At 51.4% G+C, this 20540-nt stretch overlaps 1 protein-coding gene across 1 annotated transcript in view; it reads right to left on the reverse strand.

The window, feature by feature from the left end:
* Positions 1 to 20540, reverse strand: part of cfap43 (cilia and flagella associated protein 43) — a 146393-nt gene that overhangs the window by 19987 nt on the left and 105866 nt on the right. Inside the window, exons 25-31 of the mRNA XM_078224318.1 lie at positions 19199 to 19288; positions 17342 to 17422; positions 10073 to 10198; positions 8518 to 8637; positions 6688 to 6795; positions 5676 to 5762; positions 4505 to 4593 (exon numbers count right to left, since the gene is read on the reverse strand). Coding sequence (XP_078080444.1) covers positions 4505 to 4593; positions 5676 to 5762; positions 6688 to 6795; positions 8518 to 8637; positions 10073 to 10198; positions 17342 to 17422; positions 19199 to 19288 — 701 coding nt within the window. The remainder of the gene's footprint in view (positions 1 to 4504; positions 4594 to 5675; positions 5763 to 6687; positions 6796 to 8517; positions 8638 to 10072; positions 10199 to 17341; positions 17423 to 19198; positions 19289 to 20540) is intronic.

The raw sequence follows: 20540 nt of genomic DNA on the forward strand, positions 1-20540 counted from the left end.
GCCAGATCGTTGTCTGGTTGGGGGCGGGAGAGGGGGGGGGGAGGAGGAGGCAGGTCAGATGTAACTCTGGTGGAAAGGGGGGGGAGGGCTGATCGTTGTCTGGTGGGGAGGGAGGAGGAGGTGGGTCAGATGTTCCTCTGGTGGGGGGGGGGGGGTGCAGATGGATCTCTGGTGGGGGGGCGGGGGAAGATTGATATCTGGTGGGGAGGGGTCAGATGGATCACTGGTGGTGGCGCGGGGGGGCAGGGGGGTCTGCTGCCACTCTGTGGGTGATCTTTGGGCGGGGGAGGGGGCATGGGTGGTGATCGGTCTGGATAGCGGGGGGGGGTTGGGTGGATAAGGGGAACAGCGATGTGTGTGGGTACTGGGGGGGTGGATAAGGGGGACAACGATGTGTGTGAGTAGTGGGGGGATTGATAAGGGGGACAGCGATATCTATGAGTAGTGGGGGGTGGATAACGGGGACAGTGATGTCTGTGGTGGCCATTGCTCCCGCTATTCCCTCCCGGGCCGCTTTCTTCGCTTTCTGCGGCCCGGGAGCGATCTGACACGGGCGCGCTTTTTCAAATTTCTTTCTAACTGTGCGTGCGCAGTTCAGAGCTCCGATCGTTTCGGGTGCACTAAGCCCCGCCCACAGCGCGAATAGGACTGGCAATTTTTTTTTCAGGCTGAGTGCGTATGGGGGGGGGGGGGGGGGGCCTGAAAGCAGATTTCCAAGTCGGATCTGAATTACACCCAGATTCAGCACTTAGAATGAAAATGGTAAAATTGGGCCCTGTGTGTGTGCGTGTGTGGGTGTGTGTGCGCGTGTGAGTGAGTATTTGTGTGTGTGTATGTGTGTGTGGGTGTGGGTGTGAGTGTGTGCGTGAGTGTGTGTTTGTGTGGGTGTGTGCGTGAGAGTGTGTGCGTGAGAGTATGTGCGTGAGAGTGTGTGTTTGTGAGGGTGTGTGTATGAGTGTGTGTGTGTTTGTGTGGGTGTGTGTGTGGGTGTGTGTATGTGTGTGTGTGTGAGTATGTATGTGGCTGTGTGTGTGTGTAGGTGTGTGTGCGTGTGAGTGAGTGTCTGTGTTTGTGTATGTGGATGTGGGTGTGTGTGAGAGAGTGTGTGTATGTGTGGGTGTGTGAGTGTGTGAGTGTTTGGGTGTGTGAGTGTGTGAGTGTTTGTGTGTGAGTGTGTGTGTGAGTGTGGGTGTGTGTGTGGGTGTGAGAGAGTGTGTGTGTGGGTGGGTGTGTGTGTATGTGTGGGTGTGTGAGTGTGTGTGTATGGGTGTGTGCGTGTGTGTGTGTGTGTGTGTGTGTGCGTGCGTGGGTGTGTGTGTGGATGTGTGTGTTTGGGTGTGTATGTGTGGGTGTGTGTGCATGAGTGGGGGTGAGTGCGAGTGGGGGTGTGTGTGTGGGTGTGTGTGTATGTGTGGGTGTGTGTATGTGTGGGTGTGTGAGTGTGTATGGGTGTGTGTGTGGGTGTGCGTGTGTGAGTGTGTGTGTGTGTATGTGTGGGTGTGTGTGAGTGGGGGTGTGTGCGAGTGGAGGTGTGTGTGGGGGTGCGTGTGAGTGGGGGTGTGTGGGTATGTGTGGGGGTGTGAGTGGGTGTGTGTGGGTGTGTGGGTGGGTGTGTGTGTGTGTGGGGATGTGGGTGTGTGTGTGCGGGTGTGGGTGTGTGGGTGTGTGTGGGTGGGTGTGGGTGGGTGTGTGGATGTGTATGTGGGTGTGTGTGTGGGTGGGTGTGTGTGTTGGTGTGTGTGTGTGTGTGGGTGCGTGTGTGTGTTGGTGGGTGTGTGTGTTGGTGGGTGTGTGTGTGGGTGCGTGTGTGGGTGGGTGTGTGTGTGGGTGTGAGTGGGTGTGGGTGTGAGTGGGTGTGTGTGGGTGTGTGTGTGGGTGTGTGTATGGGTGTGGGTGTGTGTGTGCGCGTGGGGGTGTGAGTGTGTGTGTGTTTGTGTGTGAGTGTGTGTGTGAGTGTGGGTGTGTGTGTGGGTGTGAGAGAGTGTGGGTGGGTGGGTGTGTGTGTATGTGTGGGTGTGTGTGTGAGTGTGTGTGTATGGGTGTGTGTGTGTGTGCGTGTGTGTGTGTGTGTGCGTGCGTGTGGATGTGTGTGTTTGGGTGTGTATGTGTGGGTGTGTGCATGAGTGGGGGTGAGTGCGAGTGGGGGTGTGGGTGTGTGTGTATGTGTGGGTGTGTGTGGGTGTGTGAGTGTGTATGGGTGTGTGTGTGCGTGTGTGGGTGTGTGTGTGTGTGTGTATGTGTGGGTGTGTGTGAGTGGGGGTGTGTGCGAGTGGAGGTGTGTGTGGGGGTGCGTGTGAGTGGGGGTGTGTGTGTATGTGTGGGGGTGTGAGTGGGTGTGTGTGGGTGTGTGTGTGGGTGTGTGTGTGTGGGTGTGCGTGGGGGTGTGGGTGTGGGTGGGTGTGTGTGGGTGTGGGGATGTGGGTGTGTGTGTGCGCGTGTATGTGCGGGTGTGGGTGTGTGTGGGTGGGTGTGGGTGGGTGTGTGGATGTGTGTGGGTGTGTATGTGGGTGTGTGTGTGTGTGGGTGTGTGTGTATGTGTGGGTGTGTGGGGGTGTGTGAGTGTGTATGGGTGTGTGTGTGCGTGTGTGGGTGTGTGTGTATGTGTGGGTGTGTGTGAGTGGGGGTGTGTGCGAGTGGAGGTTTGTGTGGGGGTGCGTGTGAGTGGGGGTGTGTGTGTATGTGTGTGGGTATGTGTGGGGGTGTGAGTGGGTGTGTGTGGGTGTGTGTGTGGGTGTGTGTGTGTGGGTGTGCGTGGGGGTGTGGGTGTGTGGGTGGGTGTGTGTGGGTGTGGGGATGTGGGTGTGTGTGTGCGCGTGTATGTGCGGGTGTGGGTGTGTGGGTGTGTGTGGGTGGGTGTGGGTGGGTGTGTGGATGTGTGTGGGTGTGTATGTGGGTGTGTGTGTGGGTGGGTGTGTGTGTTGGTGTGTGTGTGTGTGGGTGCGTGTGTGTGTTGGTGGGTGTGTGTGTTGGTGGGTGTGTGTGTTGGTGGGTGTGTGTGTGGGTGGGTGTGTGGGTGGGTGTGTGGGTGGGTGGGTGTGTGTGTGTGTGGGTGTGTGTGTGGGTGTGTGTGTGGGTGTGTGTGGGTGTGTGTGTGGGTGTGTGTATGGGCGTGGGGGTGTGTGTGTGTGTGGGTGTGTGTGTGTGTGTGGGTGTGTGTGTATGTGTGGGTGTGTGTGGGTGTGGGTGTGTGAGTGTGTATGGGTGTGTGTGTGCGTGTGTGGGTGTGTGTGTATGTGTGGGTGTGTGTGAGTGGGGGTGTGTGCGAGTGGAGGTTTGTGTGGGGGTGCGTGTGAGTGGGGGTGTGTGTGTATGTGTGTGGGTATGTGTGGGGGTGTGAGTGGGTGTGTGTGGGTGTGTGTGTGGGTGTGTGTGTGTGGGTGTGCGTGGGGGTGTGGGTGTGTGGGTGGGTGTGTGTGGGTGTGGGGATGTGGGTGTGTGTGTGCGCGTGTATGTGCGGGTGTGGGTGTGTGGGTGTGTGTGGGTGGGTGTGGGTGGGTGTGTGGATGTGTGTGGGTGTGTATGTGGGTGTGTGTGTGGGTGGGTGTGTGTGTTGGTGTGTGTGTGTGGGTGCGTGTGTGTGTTGGTGGGTGTGTGTGTTGGTGGGTGTGTGTGTTGGTGGGTGTGTGTGTGGGTGGGTGTGTGTGTGGGTGGGTGTGTGGGTGGGTGTGTGGGTGGGTGGGTGTGTGTGTGGGTGTGTGTGTGGGTGTGTGTGGGTGTGGGTGTGTGTATGGGCGTGGGGGTGTGGGTGTGCGTGGGGGCGTGGGTGGGTGTGTGTGGGTGTGTGTGTGCGCGTGTATGTGCGGGTGTGGGTGTGTGTGGGTGGGTGTGTGGATGTGTGAGGCTGTGTATGTGGGTGTGTGTGTGGGTGGGTGTGTGTGTTGGTGTGTGTGTGTTTGAGTGGGTGTGTGTGTTGGTGGGTGTGTGTTGGTGGGTGCGTGTGTGGGTGCGTGTGTGGGTGGGTGTGTGTGTGGGTGTGTGTGTGGGTGTGAGTGGGCGTGTGTGGGTGTGTGTATGGGTGTGGGTGTGTGTATGGGTGTGGGTGTGTGTGTGTGCATGGGGGTGTGGGTGTGCGTGGGGGCGTGGGTGTGTGGGTGGGTGTGTGTGGGTGTGGGGATGTGGGTGTGTGTGTGCGCGTGTATGTGCGGGTGTGTGGGTGCGGGTGTGGGTGTGTGTGTGGGTGGGTGTGGGTGGGTGTGTGGGTGTGTATGTAGGTGTGTGTGTGGGTGGGTGTGTGTGTTGGTGTGTGTGTGTGTGGGTGCGTGTGTGTGTTGGTGGGTGTGTGTGTTGGTGGGTGTGTGTGTGGGTGGGTGTGTGTGTGGGTGGGGGTGTGTGTGGGTGGGTGTGTGTGTGGGTGGGTGTGTTTGTGTGGGTATGTGTGTGTGTGGGTATGTGTATGGGTGGGTGTGTGTGTGGGTGGGTGTGGGTGTGTGTGTGGGTGGGTGTGTGTGTGGGTGTGTGTGTGGGTGTGTGTGTAGGTGGGTGTGTGTGTCTGGGTAACACTCACTTGGGTCTGCGTTTGTACAGTTTATAAAGTTGTTCAACCATTGAAGTCGAGACGTCAGAAAACTCCTTCCTGAATCCACGGTCAAAGAGCTGAGGATGAAACAGGGACACGGGTCACAGAGAGATGCGGAGCTGGTGGAGTTATCGGCTTTCTGAGTTCACAGAGTAGCCCAGTCAATGTGAAATACAAGCAGCTTTCTTCAGGATGTGAGTCTCTGTAACTAGGGGCGACACGGTGGTTAGCACATAGATTCGCTACAGTACAGGAGGCAGCCATTGAGTCTGTACCGACCACAATCCCACCCAGGCTATATTCCCATAACCGCACACATTTACCCTGCTAATCTCCCTGACACTAGGGGAAATTTAGCATGGCCAACCCATCTAACCTGCACATCTTTGGATTGTGGGAAGAAACCCACGCAGACACGGGGAGAAGGTGCAAACTCCACATAGATAGTCACCCAAGGCCAGAGTTGAACCTGGGTCTCTGGCACTGTGAAGCAGCAGTGCTAACCACTGTGCCACCGTGCCACCCATGGGGACAACTCAGCAATGTCCACTCCCAAATCCTAGCGATATCCACACTCTAGTCCCAGCGATATCCGCACTGCTGCCTCACAGCGCCAGGGACCCGGGTTCGATTCCCGGCTTGGGTCACTGTCTGTGCAGAGTCTGCACGTTCTCCCCGTGCCTGCGTGGGTTTCCGCCGGATGCTCCGGTTTCCTCCCATAGTCTGAAAGACGTGCTGATTTGGGTGCATTGGCTGTGCTAAATTCTCCCTCAGTGTACCCGAACAGGCGCCGGAGTGTGGCGATTAGGGAATTTTTAAAGTAACTTCATTGCAGTGTTAATGTAAGTCTACTCGTGACTAATAAATAAACTTTACTTTAGCTACAGAGATTCTGGCCATAATCACTCTCTGTTACTTTCCAGTCAACCCGACTGTACAGTGAGTGCAATTGAACAGAAACACATTCACTTAATTATCCTGAACCCCAATGTTGTGTGTCCGCATCCCGTTAACCCAGCGATGTCCACTCCCTAGACCCAGCGATATCCATGCTCTAATCCCAGCAATATCCGCACTCTAATCCCAGCGTTATCTGTGCTCTAATCCCATTGTGACCACTGCTTATTCCCAGCACAACAGGAAATGTGAGATATTTTACTCTGTCTTCGGCCACTAGATCATCATAGGTCTCTCGGAATCGATCCACCATCAGCTTTGTATTCTGTGTCATCTGAGACTTTAGAACCTGCCACAGGGAAGAGAAGAGGGCCACGGTTGGTGAATGCTACGAGTAATTCAGGGAAGTGATATCAATAACCTATGCTCTCACTGACAATGCTTCAGACACACTCGCGACCCATTTTGTAAAGTCTGTCAGCTCTGCTCAGTCAGCCTAACTGCCCAGCGATTGTTCAGTCCAGGTCCCACTGCACGATGTCTGGGGCAGCTCAGTCCCGCGGCTGGGGCATTGAACCCAGATTCCACAACAATCGTAACTATACCTTTTAGAAATGGATAAATATGAAGAGGTGTTTGTAAATCCGTGATTATATTTTCTATTTATTTCGGAGATGTGGGTGTCACTGGCTGGTCAGCATTCATTGCCCATTCCGAATTGTCCACGAACGGGTCATTTCAGAGGGCAGTTGAGTATCAACCACATTGCTGTGGCTCTGGAGTCATGTGTAGGCCAGACAGGGTAAGGACGGCAGATTTCCTTCACTAAAGGACATTAGTGAACCAGATGGGTTTTTACAGAAATTGATAATGGTGTTTTTGTAAATTTCAGATTTTTATTGAATTTCACCATCTGCGGTGGTGGGATTGAACCCAGGTGACCCTGGGTGTCTGGATATGAGTCCACTGACAACACGACTACACAGTCACCTCTGTCCCCATGATCACAACTTTGGCCACGCTCTCCACACTGCCGCTGAGAGGTGACTCAGTGACCATCTTACGCAGCTTCCTGGCCCTGAGGCTGCTCATTGCTCCACATCAAGGTGATCACTGAGCTTCCCTGCAGCTCATATCAAACAACAACTTGTGGCTGAGTGCAGCAGCACAACCGCACAAAGATCTTTTGAATGGCGGACAATGATCGTGTAATAGTGGGACAGTTGATGCTTCAGTCAGATACGCACTTATCGAATTCTATTTGTATATTGTACCAGAAACTCCTTCTGCTCTGTGAGTAGATAGTTTAGTTGAGCATCCCCGTTCTGTATCTCTTCTTCTATCCGCAAGGAGAAGATCAGATTGCAGATCTTCAGCTCCTCCTGTGGGGAAACAGAGGGTGAGTCCCACAAAAACAATCACTGTGAGGATAAGGGAATATTCCTAACCACAAAACCAGCGTCAGTTAGTAGCACTGTCACCACTGAATATGTGCCTGGAATGTGTTGCCGGGCAAGGTGGTGGAGGCGGACACACTGGGAACGTTTAAGACTTATCTAGACAGCTATATGAACGGAGTGGGAATGGAGGGATACAAAAGAGTGGTCTAGTTTGGACCAGGGAGCGGCGCGGGCTAATTGTTCCTTGTTTCTATGATCATCTTGCTGGTGCCAGTACAGAGCGAGACTGCGGATAGTTGGGAACCTGTCTCGGGGGCAGGGAATTCATATGGTGTTCGTGGAAGTGGAAATGACTAGGGTTGGGAAGCATTTCCCGATCAGGGCCATTGTGATCTCCTGGACTCGTTTCGATCGCCTCAGGGGGTCGGAGAGGAATTTCCCAGATTTTTTTTTTCCCCATATTGGCCCTGGGGTTTTTCACTCTGGGTTTTCGCCTCTCCCTGGAGATCACATGGTCTGGAATGGGGGGGTGGGGGTGAGCTAATAGGTTGTAATGAACAAAGCATCGTAGCTGTGAGGGACAGCTCGGTGGATAGGATATTGGTATGTAGATAGGCTGGAAAATTGGGCGGGGATCCTGGATTCAGGATTCAATCCTGGACCGGGGAGCGGCGCGGGCTTGGAGGGCCGAAGGGCCTGTTCCTGTGCTGTATTGTTCTTTGTTTGAACCTGGACAGATACAGCATAGAACATAGAACGTAGAACATTACAGCGCAGTACAGGCCCTTCAGCCCTCGATGTTGCGCGGACCTGTGAAACCAATCTAAAGCCCATCGAACCTACACTATTCCAATATCATCCATATGTTTATCCAATGACCCTTTAAATGCCCTTAATGTTGACGAGTCCACTACTTTTGCAGGCAGGGCATTCCACGCCCTTATTATTCTCTGAGTAAAGAACCTACCTCTGACATCTGTCCTATATCTATCACCCCTCAATTTAAAGCTATGTCCCCTCATGCTGGCCATCACCATCCGAGGAAAAGAGCTCTCACTATCCACCCTATCTAATCCTCTGATCATCTTATATGCCTCTACTAAGTCACCTGTTATCCTTCTTCTCTCTAACGAAAACAGCCTCAAGTCCCTCAGGGTCTTTGTGCAGGGTCAGATACAGAGTAAAGCTCCCTCTACACTCCCTCTACACTGTCCCCATCAAACACTCCCAGGACAGGTACAGCACGGGGTTAGATACAGAGTAAAGCTCCCTCTACACTGTCCCCATCAAACACTCCCAGGACAGGTACAGCACGGGGTTAGATACAGAGTAAAGCTCCCTCTACACTGTCCCCATCAAACACTCCCAGGACAGGTACAGCACGGGGTTAGATACAGAGTAAAGCTCCCTCTACACTGTCCCCATCAAACAGTCCCAGGACAGGTACAGCACGGGGTTAGATACAGAGTAAAGCTCCCTCTACACTGTCCCCCATCAAACATTCCCAGGACAGGGCTGGTCAGGATTGGTTGGGGTGAGGTCGGGGTGAGGTCGAGGCTGTTTGGGGTGAGGTCAGGGCTGGTCGGGGTGAGGTGGGACTGGTTGGGGTGAGGTCGGGGTGAGGTTGGGGTTGGTTGGAGTGAGGTCAGGGCTGGTTGGGGTGAGTTCGGGGCTGGTCGGGGTGAGGTCGGGATGAGGATTTACCTGGTAAATGATCATTTCGGTTCTCACTTTCTTTTCAAACAGTTTATTCATGATGTCATCGAAATTGCTGCTGCTTTCGGTGATTGAAGCCTGTAATTTCCTCAGCTCCGACTCCAGTGTCTGTAAAACAGGCGAGAAACCAACTGCTTTAGCGTTCCAGTCATAAATCACAGCTGTATGTACACAGATCTGTACACACAGGTACACAGAAACATACCCACACACCAGCAGCAATGTCTAGTACGGGATTAAGAGCCTGGCTTGTAGCTGATTTGCTCCTATCCACGGTTATCTCAGGGTTTAACTTTGCCGCGAACTCTCGATCAGCATGAGGGCTTAGATAAGGATCTCATCGCCTTCTTTGTCACTCGGTGTAACACCATCCTTCCAGCTGTCTCTACCCTGCTCCATCCTTCTCCAAGCTCACCCAGCCAAACATCAGCCCTCGCTTCGTCTTCAAGTCACATCTTTCCATCTACTATCAGCTGCCACGCCAAACTGCCGGGACTTCACCTCCTGTTCCCTGAACTATTCCCTCAAAGCTGCTGACTCGCCAATTCCCTTCCCCATCTTTAGCAACGTTGTTCCAGCTTTTCTCGGGATGACTTTTCCCCCCCCCTTCAGATCCACAATCTTCATTTCTCAAACAAACCAACCCCTGACTCAGCTTGTTCCAAACTCCCCCAGCTCCAGCTCTGACCCACAACAGCTTCTTGTTAAGCAAAACTTGCATTTCATAAAATCCGCAGCCTGCTTTTTAACTTCCCTCGTGGTTTCACATTCCCTATCTGTGTGATCACACCCAAACGGACAACACTTCAGGATCTCTGTACTCCTCTAGTCCTGGCTCCCTCAGCATTGAATCATTCCATCACCAGTAGCTGGGTCTTCAGCTCCACAATTCCCTTCTTAAACATCTCCACCTCTGTCTTTCTCTTTTCTTCGGATGCTCCTGAAAACTACCTCTGACTCAGCGACTGATCAGCTTCCCCCGTGTCTCCTCTTGGGGCTCACTCGGATTTTCTTCAAGACCGTTCCGAGTGAAACACCTTCGGCTGTCACAGATGTGACAGGAATGCATCATTTTTTTTTTTTAGAAACCCTACAGTGCAGAAGGAGGCCATTCGGCCCATCGAGTCTGCACCGACCACAATCCCACCCAGGCCCTACCCCCACATATTTTACCCGCTAATCCCGCTAACCTACACATCTCAGGACTCTAAGGGGCAATTTTTAACCTGGCCAATCAACCTAACCCGCACATCTTTGGACTGTGGGAGGAAACCGGAGCACCCGGAGGAAACCCACGCAGAGACGAGGAGAATGTGCAAACTCCACACAGACAGTGACCCGAGCCGGGAATCAAACCCGGGACCCTGGAGCTGTGAAGCAGCAGTGCTAACCACTGTGCTACCGTGCCGCCCCATCATGTGCTGCCTCAGTCCACAACTCTCCCAGTAAATGTCCCGGAGAGATTGGACACCCTGGACGGATAAATCCCTGGACCGAGTCAGCTCCTGTTCTAACATTGATAAACTCCCTCTGCCTTTCTTACCTTGCGGTATTTGTCCTTCTCTTCATTTAGTTCCTGCTCCTTGAGTGCGTATTCTTTGGCTTGTTTGACCTGCTCTTCTGTCCATTCATATTCCGGCTTATCCATGAAGAATGGTATGGGAATTTCCTGAAAGGAACCAGCGACAGAAACAGCTATTGTTCAGTGAAAAGATACAGTGAGTTACAGACTTCCCAGGTGCGCAACAGAAAAAGACCAGCTGAAATTTAAAAGGCATTTGGACAGACACATGGATAGGAAAGGTTGAGAGGGATACGGGGCAAATGCAGGCAAATGGGATTAGTTCACATGGGCTTTATGGTCGGTATGGACCAGTTTGGGCCGAAGGGCCTGTCTCGGTGCCGTAGATGTTATGATTCTATAAAGTGGTGCATTTCCCGCCCCAGTGGCAGATAGAATTCTGGGTTCAAGACCCAGTCCAGAAACTCAATAATTAGCTAAACATTACAATGCAGTACTGAGGGAGTGCTGCACTGTCAGAGGGTCAGTACTGAGGGAGTGCTGCACTGTCAGGGGGTCAGTATTGAGGGAGTGCCACACTGTCAGAGGGTCAGTACTGAGGGAGTGCTGCACTGTCAGAGGGTCAGTGCTGAGGGAGTGCCGCACTGTCAGAGGGTCAGTACTGAGGGAGTGCTGCACTGTCAGAGGGTCAGTGCTGAGGGAGTGCCACACTGTCAGAGGGTCAGTACTGAGGGAGTGCTGCACTGTCAGAGGGTCAGTGCTGAGGGAGTGCCACACTGTCAGAGGGTCAGTACTGAGGGAGTGCCGCACTGTCAGAGGGTCAGTACTGAGGGAGTGCCGCACTGTCAGAGGGTCAGTACTGAGGGAGTGCTGCACTGTCAGAGGGTCAGTGCTGAGGGAGTGCTGCACTGTCAGAGGGTCAGTACTGAGGGAGTGCCGCACTGTCAGAGGGTCAGTACTGAGGGAGTGCCGCACTGTCAGAGGGTCAGTACTGAGGGAGTGCCGCACTGTCAGAGGGTCAGTACTGAGGGAGTGCTGCACTGTCAGAGGGTCAGTACTGAGGGAGTGCCGCACTGTCAGAGGGTCAGTACTGAGGGAGTGCCGCACTGTCAGAGGGTCAGTACTGAGGGAGTGCTGCACTGTCAGAGGGTCAGTATTGCGGGAGTGCCGCACTGTCAGAGGGTCAGTACTGAGGGAGTGCCGCACTGTCAGAAGGTCAGTACTGAGGGAGTGCTGCACTGTCAGAGGGTCAGTACTGAGGGAGTGCTGCACTGTCAGAGGGTCAGTGCTGAGGGAGTGCCACACTGTCAGTGGGTAGTACTGAGGGACTGCCGCACTGTCAGAGGGTCAGTACTGAGGGAGTGCCGCACTGTCAGAGGGTCAGTGCTGAGGGAGTGCTGCACTGTTAGTGGGTCAGTACTGAGGGAGTGCCGCACTGTCAGAGGGTCAGTGCTGAGGGAGTGCTGCACTGTCAGAGGGTCAGTACTGAGGGAGTGCCGCACTGTCAGAGGGTCAGTACTGAGGGAGTGCCGCACTGTCAGAGGGTCAGTACTGAGAGAGTGCTGCACTGTCAGAGGGCCAGTACTGAGGGAGTGCCGCACTGTCAGAGGGTCAGTACTGAGAGAGTGCTGCACTGTCAGAGGGTCAGTACTGAGGGAGTGCCGCACTGTCAGAGGGTCAGTACTGAGATAATCCAGAAGGCTGTGTTGCCTGTCTGGTGCCAGGATTCGGGACATCCGCTCTGGAGAAGAACTTGCAGTTGGAAGGGTAGGATCCTGTTCTCGCGGTCACCCTCCAGGATTCTATAGACTCTGAAACAGTCTCTGCAGATTGGAGTGTAGCGAATGTCACTCCAATATTCAAAAAGGGAAGTAGAGAGAAAACAGGGAATTACAAACAAGTAAACCTATCGGTAGTGGGGAAAATTCTCGAATCCATTATCAAGGACTTCCTTGCAGAGCATTGAGAAAGCAGTGGCAGGGTCAGACAGAGTCAGCATGGATTTATGAAGGGGAAATCATGCTTGACAAATCTGTTGGAATTCTTTGAAGATGTAACCAGTAGAGTTGACAAGGGGGAACCAGTCGATGTGGTGTATTTGGACTTTCGGAAAGTGTTTGACAAAGTCCCACACAAGAGATTATCGTGCAAGATTAAAGCACATGGGATTGGGGGAAATGTATTGAGATGGATAGAAAACTGGTTGGCAGAGAGGAAACAAAGAGTAAGAATTAATGGGTGCTTTTCAAATTGGCAGGTAGTAACTAGCGGGGTGCCACAGGGATCGGTGCTGGGATCCCAGTTATTCACAATATATATTAATGATTTGGATGAGGGAACAAAATGTAACATCTCAAGTTTGCGGATGATACCAAGTTGGGTGGGAGGGTGAACTGTGACGAGGATGCAGAGATCCTTCAGCATGATCTGGACAGGTTGGGTGAGTGGGCTAATCAATGGCAGATGCAGTATAATTTGGATAAATGTAAGGTTATTCACTTTGGAAGCAAAAACAAGGCGGCAGATTACTACCTGAATGGCTGTAAATTGGGAGAGGGGAGTGTGCAGCGGGACCTGGGTGTCCTTGTGCACCAGTCACTGAAGGTAAGCATGCAGGTGCAGCAGGCGGTAAAGAAGGCAAATGGTATGTTGGCCTTCATTGCGAGAGGTTTCGAGTACAGGAGCAGGAATGTGTTGTTGCAATTATACAGGACCTTGGTGAGGCCACACCGAGAATATCGTGTGCAGTTTTGGTCTCCTTTTCTGAGGAAGGATGTTCTTGCTCTCGAGGGAGTGCAGCGAAGGTTTACCAGGCTGATTCCGGGGATGGCGGGACTGATATATGAGGAGAGATTGACTAGGTTAGGATTGTTTTCGCTGGAGATCAGACAAATGAGGAGGGATCTCATAGAGACTTATAAAATTCTAACAGGACTAGACAGGGTAGACGCAGGGAGAATGGTGGGGGTGTCCAGACCAGGGGTCACAAAGAACAAAGAACAATACAGCACAGGAACAGGCCCTTCGGCCCTCCAAGCCCGCGCCGCTCCCCGGTCCAGGATTGAATCCTGAATCCAGGATCCCCGCCCAATTTTCCAGCCTATCTACATACCAATATCCTATCCACCGAGCTGTCCCTCACAGCTACGATGCTTTGTTCATTACAACCTATTAACTCACCCCCACCCCCCTATTCCAGACCATGTGATCCCCAGGGAGAGGCGAAAACCCAGAGTGAAAAACCCCAGGGCCAATATGGGGAAAAGAAAAATCTGGGAAATTCCTCTCCGACCCCCTGAGGCGATCGAAACGAGTCCAGGAGATCACAATGGCCCTGATCGGAAAATGCTTCCCAACCCTAGTCATTTCCACTTCCATGAACAGTCTGAGGATTCAGGGTAGACCATTTAGGATGGAGTTGAGGAGACATTTCTTCGCCCGAAGAGTGGTGAGCCTGTGGAATTCATTACCACAGGAAGTAGTTGATGCCAAAACATTGAATGTATTCAAGAGGTGGCTGGATATAGCACTTGGGGCGAATGGGATCAAAGATTATGGGGAGAAAGCAGGATTAGGCTATTGAGTTGGATGATCAGCCATGATTGTAATGAATGGCAGAGCAGGCTTGAAGGGCTGAATGGCCTCCTCCTACTCCTATCTTCTATGTTTCTATGTAAGTACCAACAACATGGGCAGGATGAGGGAGGAGGCTGTGCACAGTCAGTGTGAGGAGCTCGGCACTAAATTAAAAAGCAGAACCTCAGGTAATAAATTTCTCGATTATTACCAGAGCCACGTGCAAATTATTAAAGGATAAATAAGATTTGAGAAATGAATGGGTGGTTCATAGACAGGTGTGGGAGAAGTGGGTTCACGTTCATGGGGCACTGGCACCTGTCCTGGGAAAGTGGGTTCTGCACCATCAGGTCAACCCTTGAACTGTTGGGGCTGAAGTTCGAGAGAGCTCCATAACCTGGGAAGTGGAGAGAGTTTTAAACTGAATAGTGGGGCAATCGATCAAATTGGGGAAGAAATGGTAAACCAAAGAGCAAAGGCAAGGCAAGAGAGAAAGCGACTAATATGGGAAATGATAGACTGTGGCAGGAAGGGACAGAGAGAACAAGTCTAATGGAAAATCGACAAATAAAGCTAGAAATTACAAAAATAATGAAAGGACAAAACTAAAGGCTCTGTATCTGAATGCACATCACATTCAAAACAAAACAGATGAACTGCTGGCACCTACAGAATTAAAGCATGATCTAATAGCCATTCCAGAGACATGGCTACAGGATGTCATTGACTGGGACCTGAATATTGAAGGGTTTGTGACATTTAGGAAGGATGGAAAGTTGAAAACAGGTGGAGGGCTGGCTCTGTTAATTACTGTTGGTATTAGCACATTGGAGAGGTGTAATAATCTCACCAAGGCCCGTTTTACGTCACCCTTTTATTTACAGTGCTAGTCGAGTGCTGTTCAATGGCTACAGCATGTGGACAAGACCGAGTCTATTGACCGCTGGCCGGAGTGGAGCCAGCTGGTTCGAAACCCCCCACTTGGATGAGCCTCCACTTGCCTAACAGGGGAGCTCGTATTTGACCGGGTCCACGGGGAGATCTATTGACGATCCCCCAGGGACATCACAACAAGAGGGATGGCCTAAATTCAGGAAAACAGGATGTTGGGGCAGTTAGGTTGAGATGAGAAAGGTAAGAGATCATTGTGCGAATGGGGTACAGGTTCCCTCATTGTAACCACATGGAAGAGTTAAAGAAAGAGTTAACTGGAGCTTGTCAGAAAGGCAGGGTGATAATCACAGGGGATTTTCATCTGTGTATAAAAATCAGATGAGCAAAGGAAACATAAATGAGGAGTTCATGGAATGTTTTTAGGATAGTTTATTAGAACAGAACAGTACATTCTGGAGCCAACCAGAGAGCAAGTGATACTGGACCTGGTATTGTGCAATGAGATTGGATCGATCAATAACCTCACTGTGCAGCGAGAATCATATGGTTGAATTTTCCATTGGGAAACAATGTGTCCAAGTCTGGGATTTGAAACTTAAATGAGGGGAATGAGAGGGTGTGAAAGTGGAGCCAGCTAAAGTGAACTGGAAAATGTGCTTAAGGGATTGATCAATAGTGGTGGATATTTAAAGGGATATTTCAGAATATACGGGACAGACACATTCCAGTAGGAGAGAAAAATTCCAAAGGCCCTTCACCTGTAGTTAACTAAAAAAGTTAAAGACAATACTAAACTGCAAGAAAAATCTTATATTAGCACAAAGGGTGGCATGTCAGAAGATTGGAAAGAATATATAGAACAACAAAGAATGAGTGAAGAATTGAAATGGAGGGAAAAATTAGACTACAAGAGAAAGAAACCAGTAATGTAAAGAGGGAGTGTTTCTATAGATATTTAAATAGGAAGGGAATTTACAAACTGAGCATTGTTCCAATAGAAAGTGAGGCTGGGAGTTGGTAATGGAAAGTAGTGCGATGGCAGATTAATTTAAACAGGTACACTCTGCATCGGTTGTCACTACAGAGACACCAGTAACATCCCAGAAATAGCTACAAATCAGGAAATGGGAGGGAGGGAGGAACTCAGGAAAATTTAAATCACCGGGAAAGTGGCACTGAGCTAGTCGTTGGATCTGTGGGCTGATAATCCCCGGATGGGCTTTACCCTAGGGTCTTAAAAGAAGTGAAAATGAGATACGTTGGTTTTAATTTTACAATTTTAGCAGGTCGAATAGGATGAAAGAATATAATATTAAGGGTAAGACGCTTGGCAGTGTGGAAGAACAAAGGGATCTTGGGGTCCGGGTTCATCGGACGCTCAAAGCAGCGTCGCAGGTAGAGGCTGTGGTTAAGAAGGAGTATGGAATACTGGCCTTCATCATTAGAGGAATTGAGTTTAGAAATCGGGAGATAATGCTGCAACTGTATAGGACCCTGGTCAGACCCGAGCAGGAATACTGTGCCCAGTTCTGGTCACCTCATTACAGAAAGGATGTGGAAACCATAGAAAGGGTGCAGAGGAGATTTACAAGGATGTTGCCTGGATTAGGTGGCATGCCTTATGAGGATAGGTTGAGAGAGCTAGGTCTTTTCTCCTTGGAGAAGCGAAGGATGAGAGGTGACCTGATAGAGGTGTATAAGATGTTGAGAGGTATTGATAGAGTGGATTCTCAGAGGCTTTTACCAAGGGCTGAAATGGTTGCCACAAAAGGTCACAGGTTTAGGATGCTGGGGAGTAGGTACAGAGGAGATGTTAGGGATAAGTTTTTCACTCAGAGGGTGGTGGGTGCGTGGAATCGGCTGCCGGTAGTGGTGGTGGAGGCGGATTCGATAGGGTCTTTTAAGAGACTTTTGGATAAGTTCATGGAAGTTAGTAAGATAGAGGGTTATAGGTAAGCCTAGTAGGTAGGGACATGTTCGGCGCAACTTGTGGGCCGAAGGGCCTGTTTGTGCTGTAGCTTTTCTATGTTCTAAAATCTACTGGATTCGGGGAAGATTTCATTAGACTGGAAGATAGAAAATGTAACTCCTTTATTCAAAGACGGAGGGAGACAGAAAGCTGGAAACTACAGGCCAGTTAGTCTAACATCTGTCGAGGGAAAATGTTAGAAGCTAATATTAAAGGTGTCATTGCAGGGAGCTTGGAAAAATTCAAGGCAATCAGGCAGAGTCAACATGGTTTTGTGAAAGGCCCAGAATGCGACAAGGAGAACGGTTAATATATCTCAGAGGGGTGCAGGGCTGGGCCTGTGTCCAGTGTGCCCTCCTCTTGTAATGGCCCGCACCAGGGTAACTTAGCACTGCTTCAAGTCTCAGATGCTGCGCTGGGGCTGCGCTGGAGCTGCGCTGGGGCTGCATGGGGGTTGCGCTGGGGCTGCACTGGAGCTGCGCTGGGGCTGCATGGTGGTTGCGCTGGGGCTGCACTGGAGCTGCGCTGGGGCTGCATGGGGGTTGCGCTGGGGCTGCACTGGAGCTGCACTGGGGCTGTGCTGGGGATGCATTGGGGCTATGCTGGGGGCTGTGCTCCAATGGGTGCCAGATGCCAACACAGAATATGCATAGTGACTGCCTCTCGAGAATAAGATCTGTTGCTGCTGGCACAGACGGATAGGATCTATTGGCGGGTGGCTCACATACCACAGGCTGGCCCCAAATCCAGCATCACCGCCTGGGCATGCTGCGAGGTTCAGGACCCACTGTACACCGGTGAATATTGGGCATCTGCTCTGAACACAGGAACTGTGAGCAGCTAACTCTCACCGTTTTCAGAATGTCCGACTTCTTGGTCTCCAGGACTCCTCCCATCATGTTCTTCAGAGCGCGCTCTCTCCAATTGTCAGCCTGGGAACAGAGCGAGGGAGAATCAGAGATACAGAGCCAACATTGCTGAGTGTGTGAGAGAATAGCAGCACTCAGTGCACACACACTGCCCAACTGAGCTGAGGCAGGTCTGGTTTCATCATGGATTTGTTACTGGGCTTCGCAGGGGCTGTGGAACGACAGGATTACTGATTGGCACAACCAGGGAATCAGGTTGAACACCAATCAGCAAGTGTCAAATGTGGTGCTTACATTTCAGCCAGGACCTTGCAGCATGAAATTCTGAGCAGCCCTCAGCCCCAAACTCATAAACTGTCCTTCCTTAGACAGACCCTCAGTGCATCACCAGCATTCTCTGTACTCAGTTTTAGTCGAATCCAAAAACTGCATCAACATCCCAATAAGTAATACAAAAAATACTAGCAAATAAACTTCCATTCCTCCAGTGACTACACCACAACCTAAAATGACTGCAGAGAGCAGCCGGGTGAAAATGCTCACTGTATGATCGGTTTGTGCCCCAGTCTCAGCTCCTGTGTTTCCCGTGTGCGTCTGTGTCCTAGAACCTTTGGAGTCACTGCAGCATAGAAGGACCATTTGACCCATCGAGTCTGCATCTATTCTCCGAAAGAGGATCATTCCCCCAGCGCATTTACCATGGCTAATTCACCTAATCTACACATCTTTGAACACTAAGGGGCAATTTAGCATGGCCAATCCACCAAACCCGCACATCTTTGGACTGTGGGAGGAAACCGGAGCACCCGGAGGAAACCCACGCAGACACGGGGAGAACATGCAAACTCTACAGAAGACGGAATTGAACCTGGGTCACTGGCACTGTGAGGCAGCAGTGCTAACAACTGTGCCACCGTGCCACCCTTAGCTTCTGTAGCACACATGTGAGTTTCCAAATGTCAGAATGTGGATCCTATGTATAACATCATAGTAATTTGTCGTCATGATCACAGAAGTAAAGGGGAGGGATGTTATATATTTAAGCTGTTGCATGATTACTTTAAGGACTGATCACGTGATTTGATGGTGATGTCATTGACAGGCTGTTTAGTTTCAGTTTCTGTTCTGTGCAGAGAGAATTCTTTTTCAATAAACCTGTTGTTACTGAGAATCTATGAGTGCAAATCATGTCTTTTTTATTTTGCTTAAAGCCTTAAAGTAGTTAGGACATTACACGGTCCATGTGGGTCTGCGTCAGCTCCTGTACGGTCCGTGTGTGTGTCTCGCTGTCAGCCCCTGTACGGGAAGGGGAAGGGGGGGTGATGTGTGTGTGAGAGTGAGTGAGTGCGTGAGGTGCGTGAGGTGAGTGCGTGAGGTGAGTGCGTGAGGTGAGTGCATGAGGTGAGTGCGTGAGGTGAGTGAGTGCGTGAGGTGAGTGAGTGAGTGCGTGCATGCGTGTGTGCGTGAGTGAGTGTTTGTGTGCGTGTGTGCATATGTGTCTGTGTCTCTGTCTCAGTGTTAGCTCCTGTACGGGGAGGGGGTGGTGTGTGTGTGTCTCAGTGTCAGCTCCTGTACGGGGAGGGGGTGGTGTGTGTGTGTCTCAGTGTCAGCTCCTGTACGGGGAGGGGGTGGTGTGTGTGTGTCTCAGTGTCAGCTCCTGTACGGGGAGGGGGTGGTGTGTGTGTGTCTCGGTGTCAGCTCCTGTACGGGGAGGGGGTGGTGTGTGTGTGTCTCGGTGTCAGCTCCTGTACATGTACCATACACAGTGAGTGAAAGGGAGGGACAGACTCTGCAATGAATATTCATCCCCCCCCCAGCTCCTCACACATACTGAGGTACCTTGGCAGCCAGAAGCCGCAGCTGTTCAGCTTTGTACTCTTCCTCCAGCTTCCGTTTTTGTTCTGGGGTGAGGTAGCGTTCTGCTGTGACCTGCAGGCAACAGGAGAAATAGAAAGGGTATTGAATGAGGTTAGTCAGATTAATTTCAGACCTGAACAGGTAAATGAAACAATGAGCGCTGGCACTGACATCTCAAAACCCAAACAGGGTCAAGAAGCCGGTCTGTAAACAGGGCGTTATCCAGTCTGAGGCTATTACAATGTTGCAGCTCACTGAAGGAGCAATGTCGCAGGGGAAAGGGTGCAGAACCTGGCTCCAGACCAGTGACAGCACGAACCACCCCCGAGACAGAGACAAGGCGAGGCCTTGCACAGAAATGGTATCCAGTCAGAAACAGAGGAATAGGAGGAGGCCATTCAGCCCCACAAACTGGGTCTGCCAGTAAATCACAACATGACTGATGTGTATCTTAATCCATTTAACTGCTTTGGTTTTATAAACCTTCCCTTAACTAATAACCTCGGAACAAATTATCAATCGCAGTTCTGACATTTTCAATTTTTGACCCCTGGCATCACCACCCCAGTTTGAACAGATTCCTCAGAGAGAGATTCCTGTTCCCCTTCGTGTGATAGAATCGTGCCTGAAATCACCCCTCAACAGCCCGGAGCCCCTTGTTCTACACTGCCCCCCACCCACAGGAAGGTGCTGTTGATGTGGTCCGCACAGGTTTTAGCAAGGCTTCTGAGCAGCTCACACATGGCAGACTGGCTATAAGATGAAAGTCCATGGGCTCTGGGGGAATGTAGCAAGCTGGAGAGAGAATTGGCTCAGTGGCAGGAAACACAGGACAATTGTCGCTGCGACTGCAAGGTGCAGTCGCAGCGACCGGGGCATCGGGAGAATGACACGTGGGTCACAGTTAGGAGGAGTAAAGGGCAGAAGGGTAAAGTACAAGGGAGGTCTCCAGAGGTGTCTCAAAATAGGAAGGGCTTGGTGACAGGTGTGAGAGGGGAGGGGAGTGGACAGTTAGAAGAAGGGTCACCTGTGGTTGTCCCACTCCAAAACAGGTACATTGTTTTAGATAGTGTGGAGGAGTGTGCCTCTCCAGGGGTAAGACACAGTGACCAGGTCACTGGCACACAGTCAGGCTCTGTGGCCCGGAAAGGGAAGAGAGGGGTTAGGAGAGCGATAGTGGTGGGGGATGCGTCAGTTAGAGGGACAGACAGGCGATTCTGTGGGGGCGAACGGGACTCCAGGATGGTAGTCTGCCTACCTGGTGCTGGGGTCACGGATGTCTCCGAGCGGATAGGAGGCATTTTAAAAGGGGAAGATAAAGAAA

This window comes from Mustelus asterias, chromosome 11 (assembly GCF_964213995.1).
Source record: "Mustelus asterias chromosome 11, sMusAst1.hap1.1, whole genome shotgun sequence".
Classification (NCBI taxonomy): domain Eukaryota; kingdom Metazoa; phylum Chordata; class Chondrichthyes; order Carcharhiniformes; family Triakidae; genus Mustelus; species Mustelus asterias.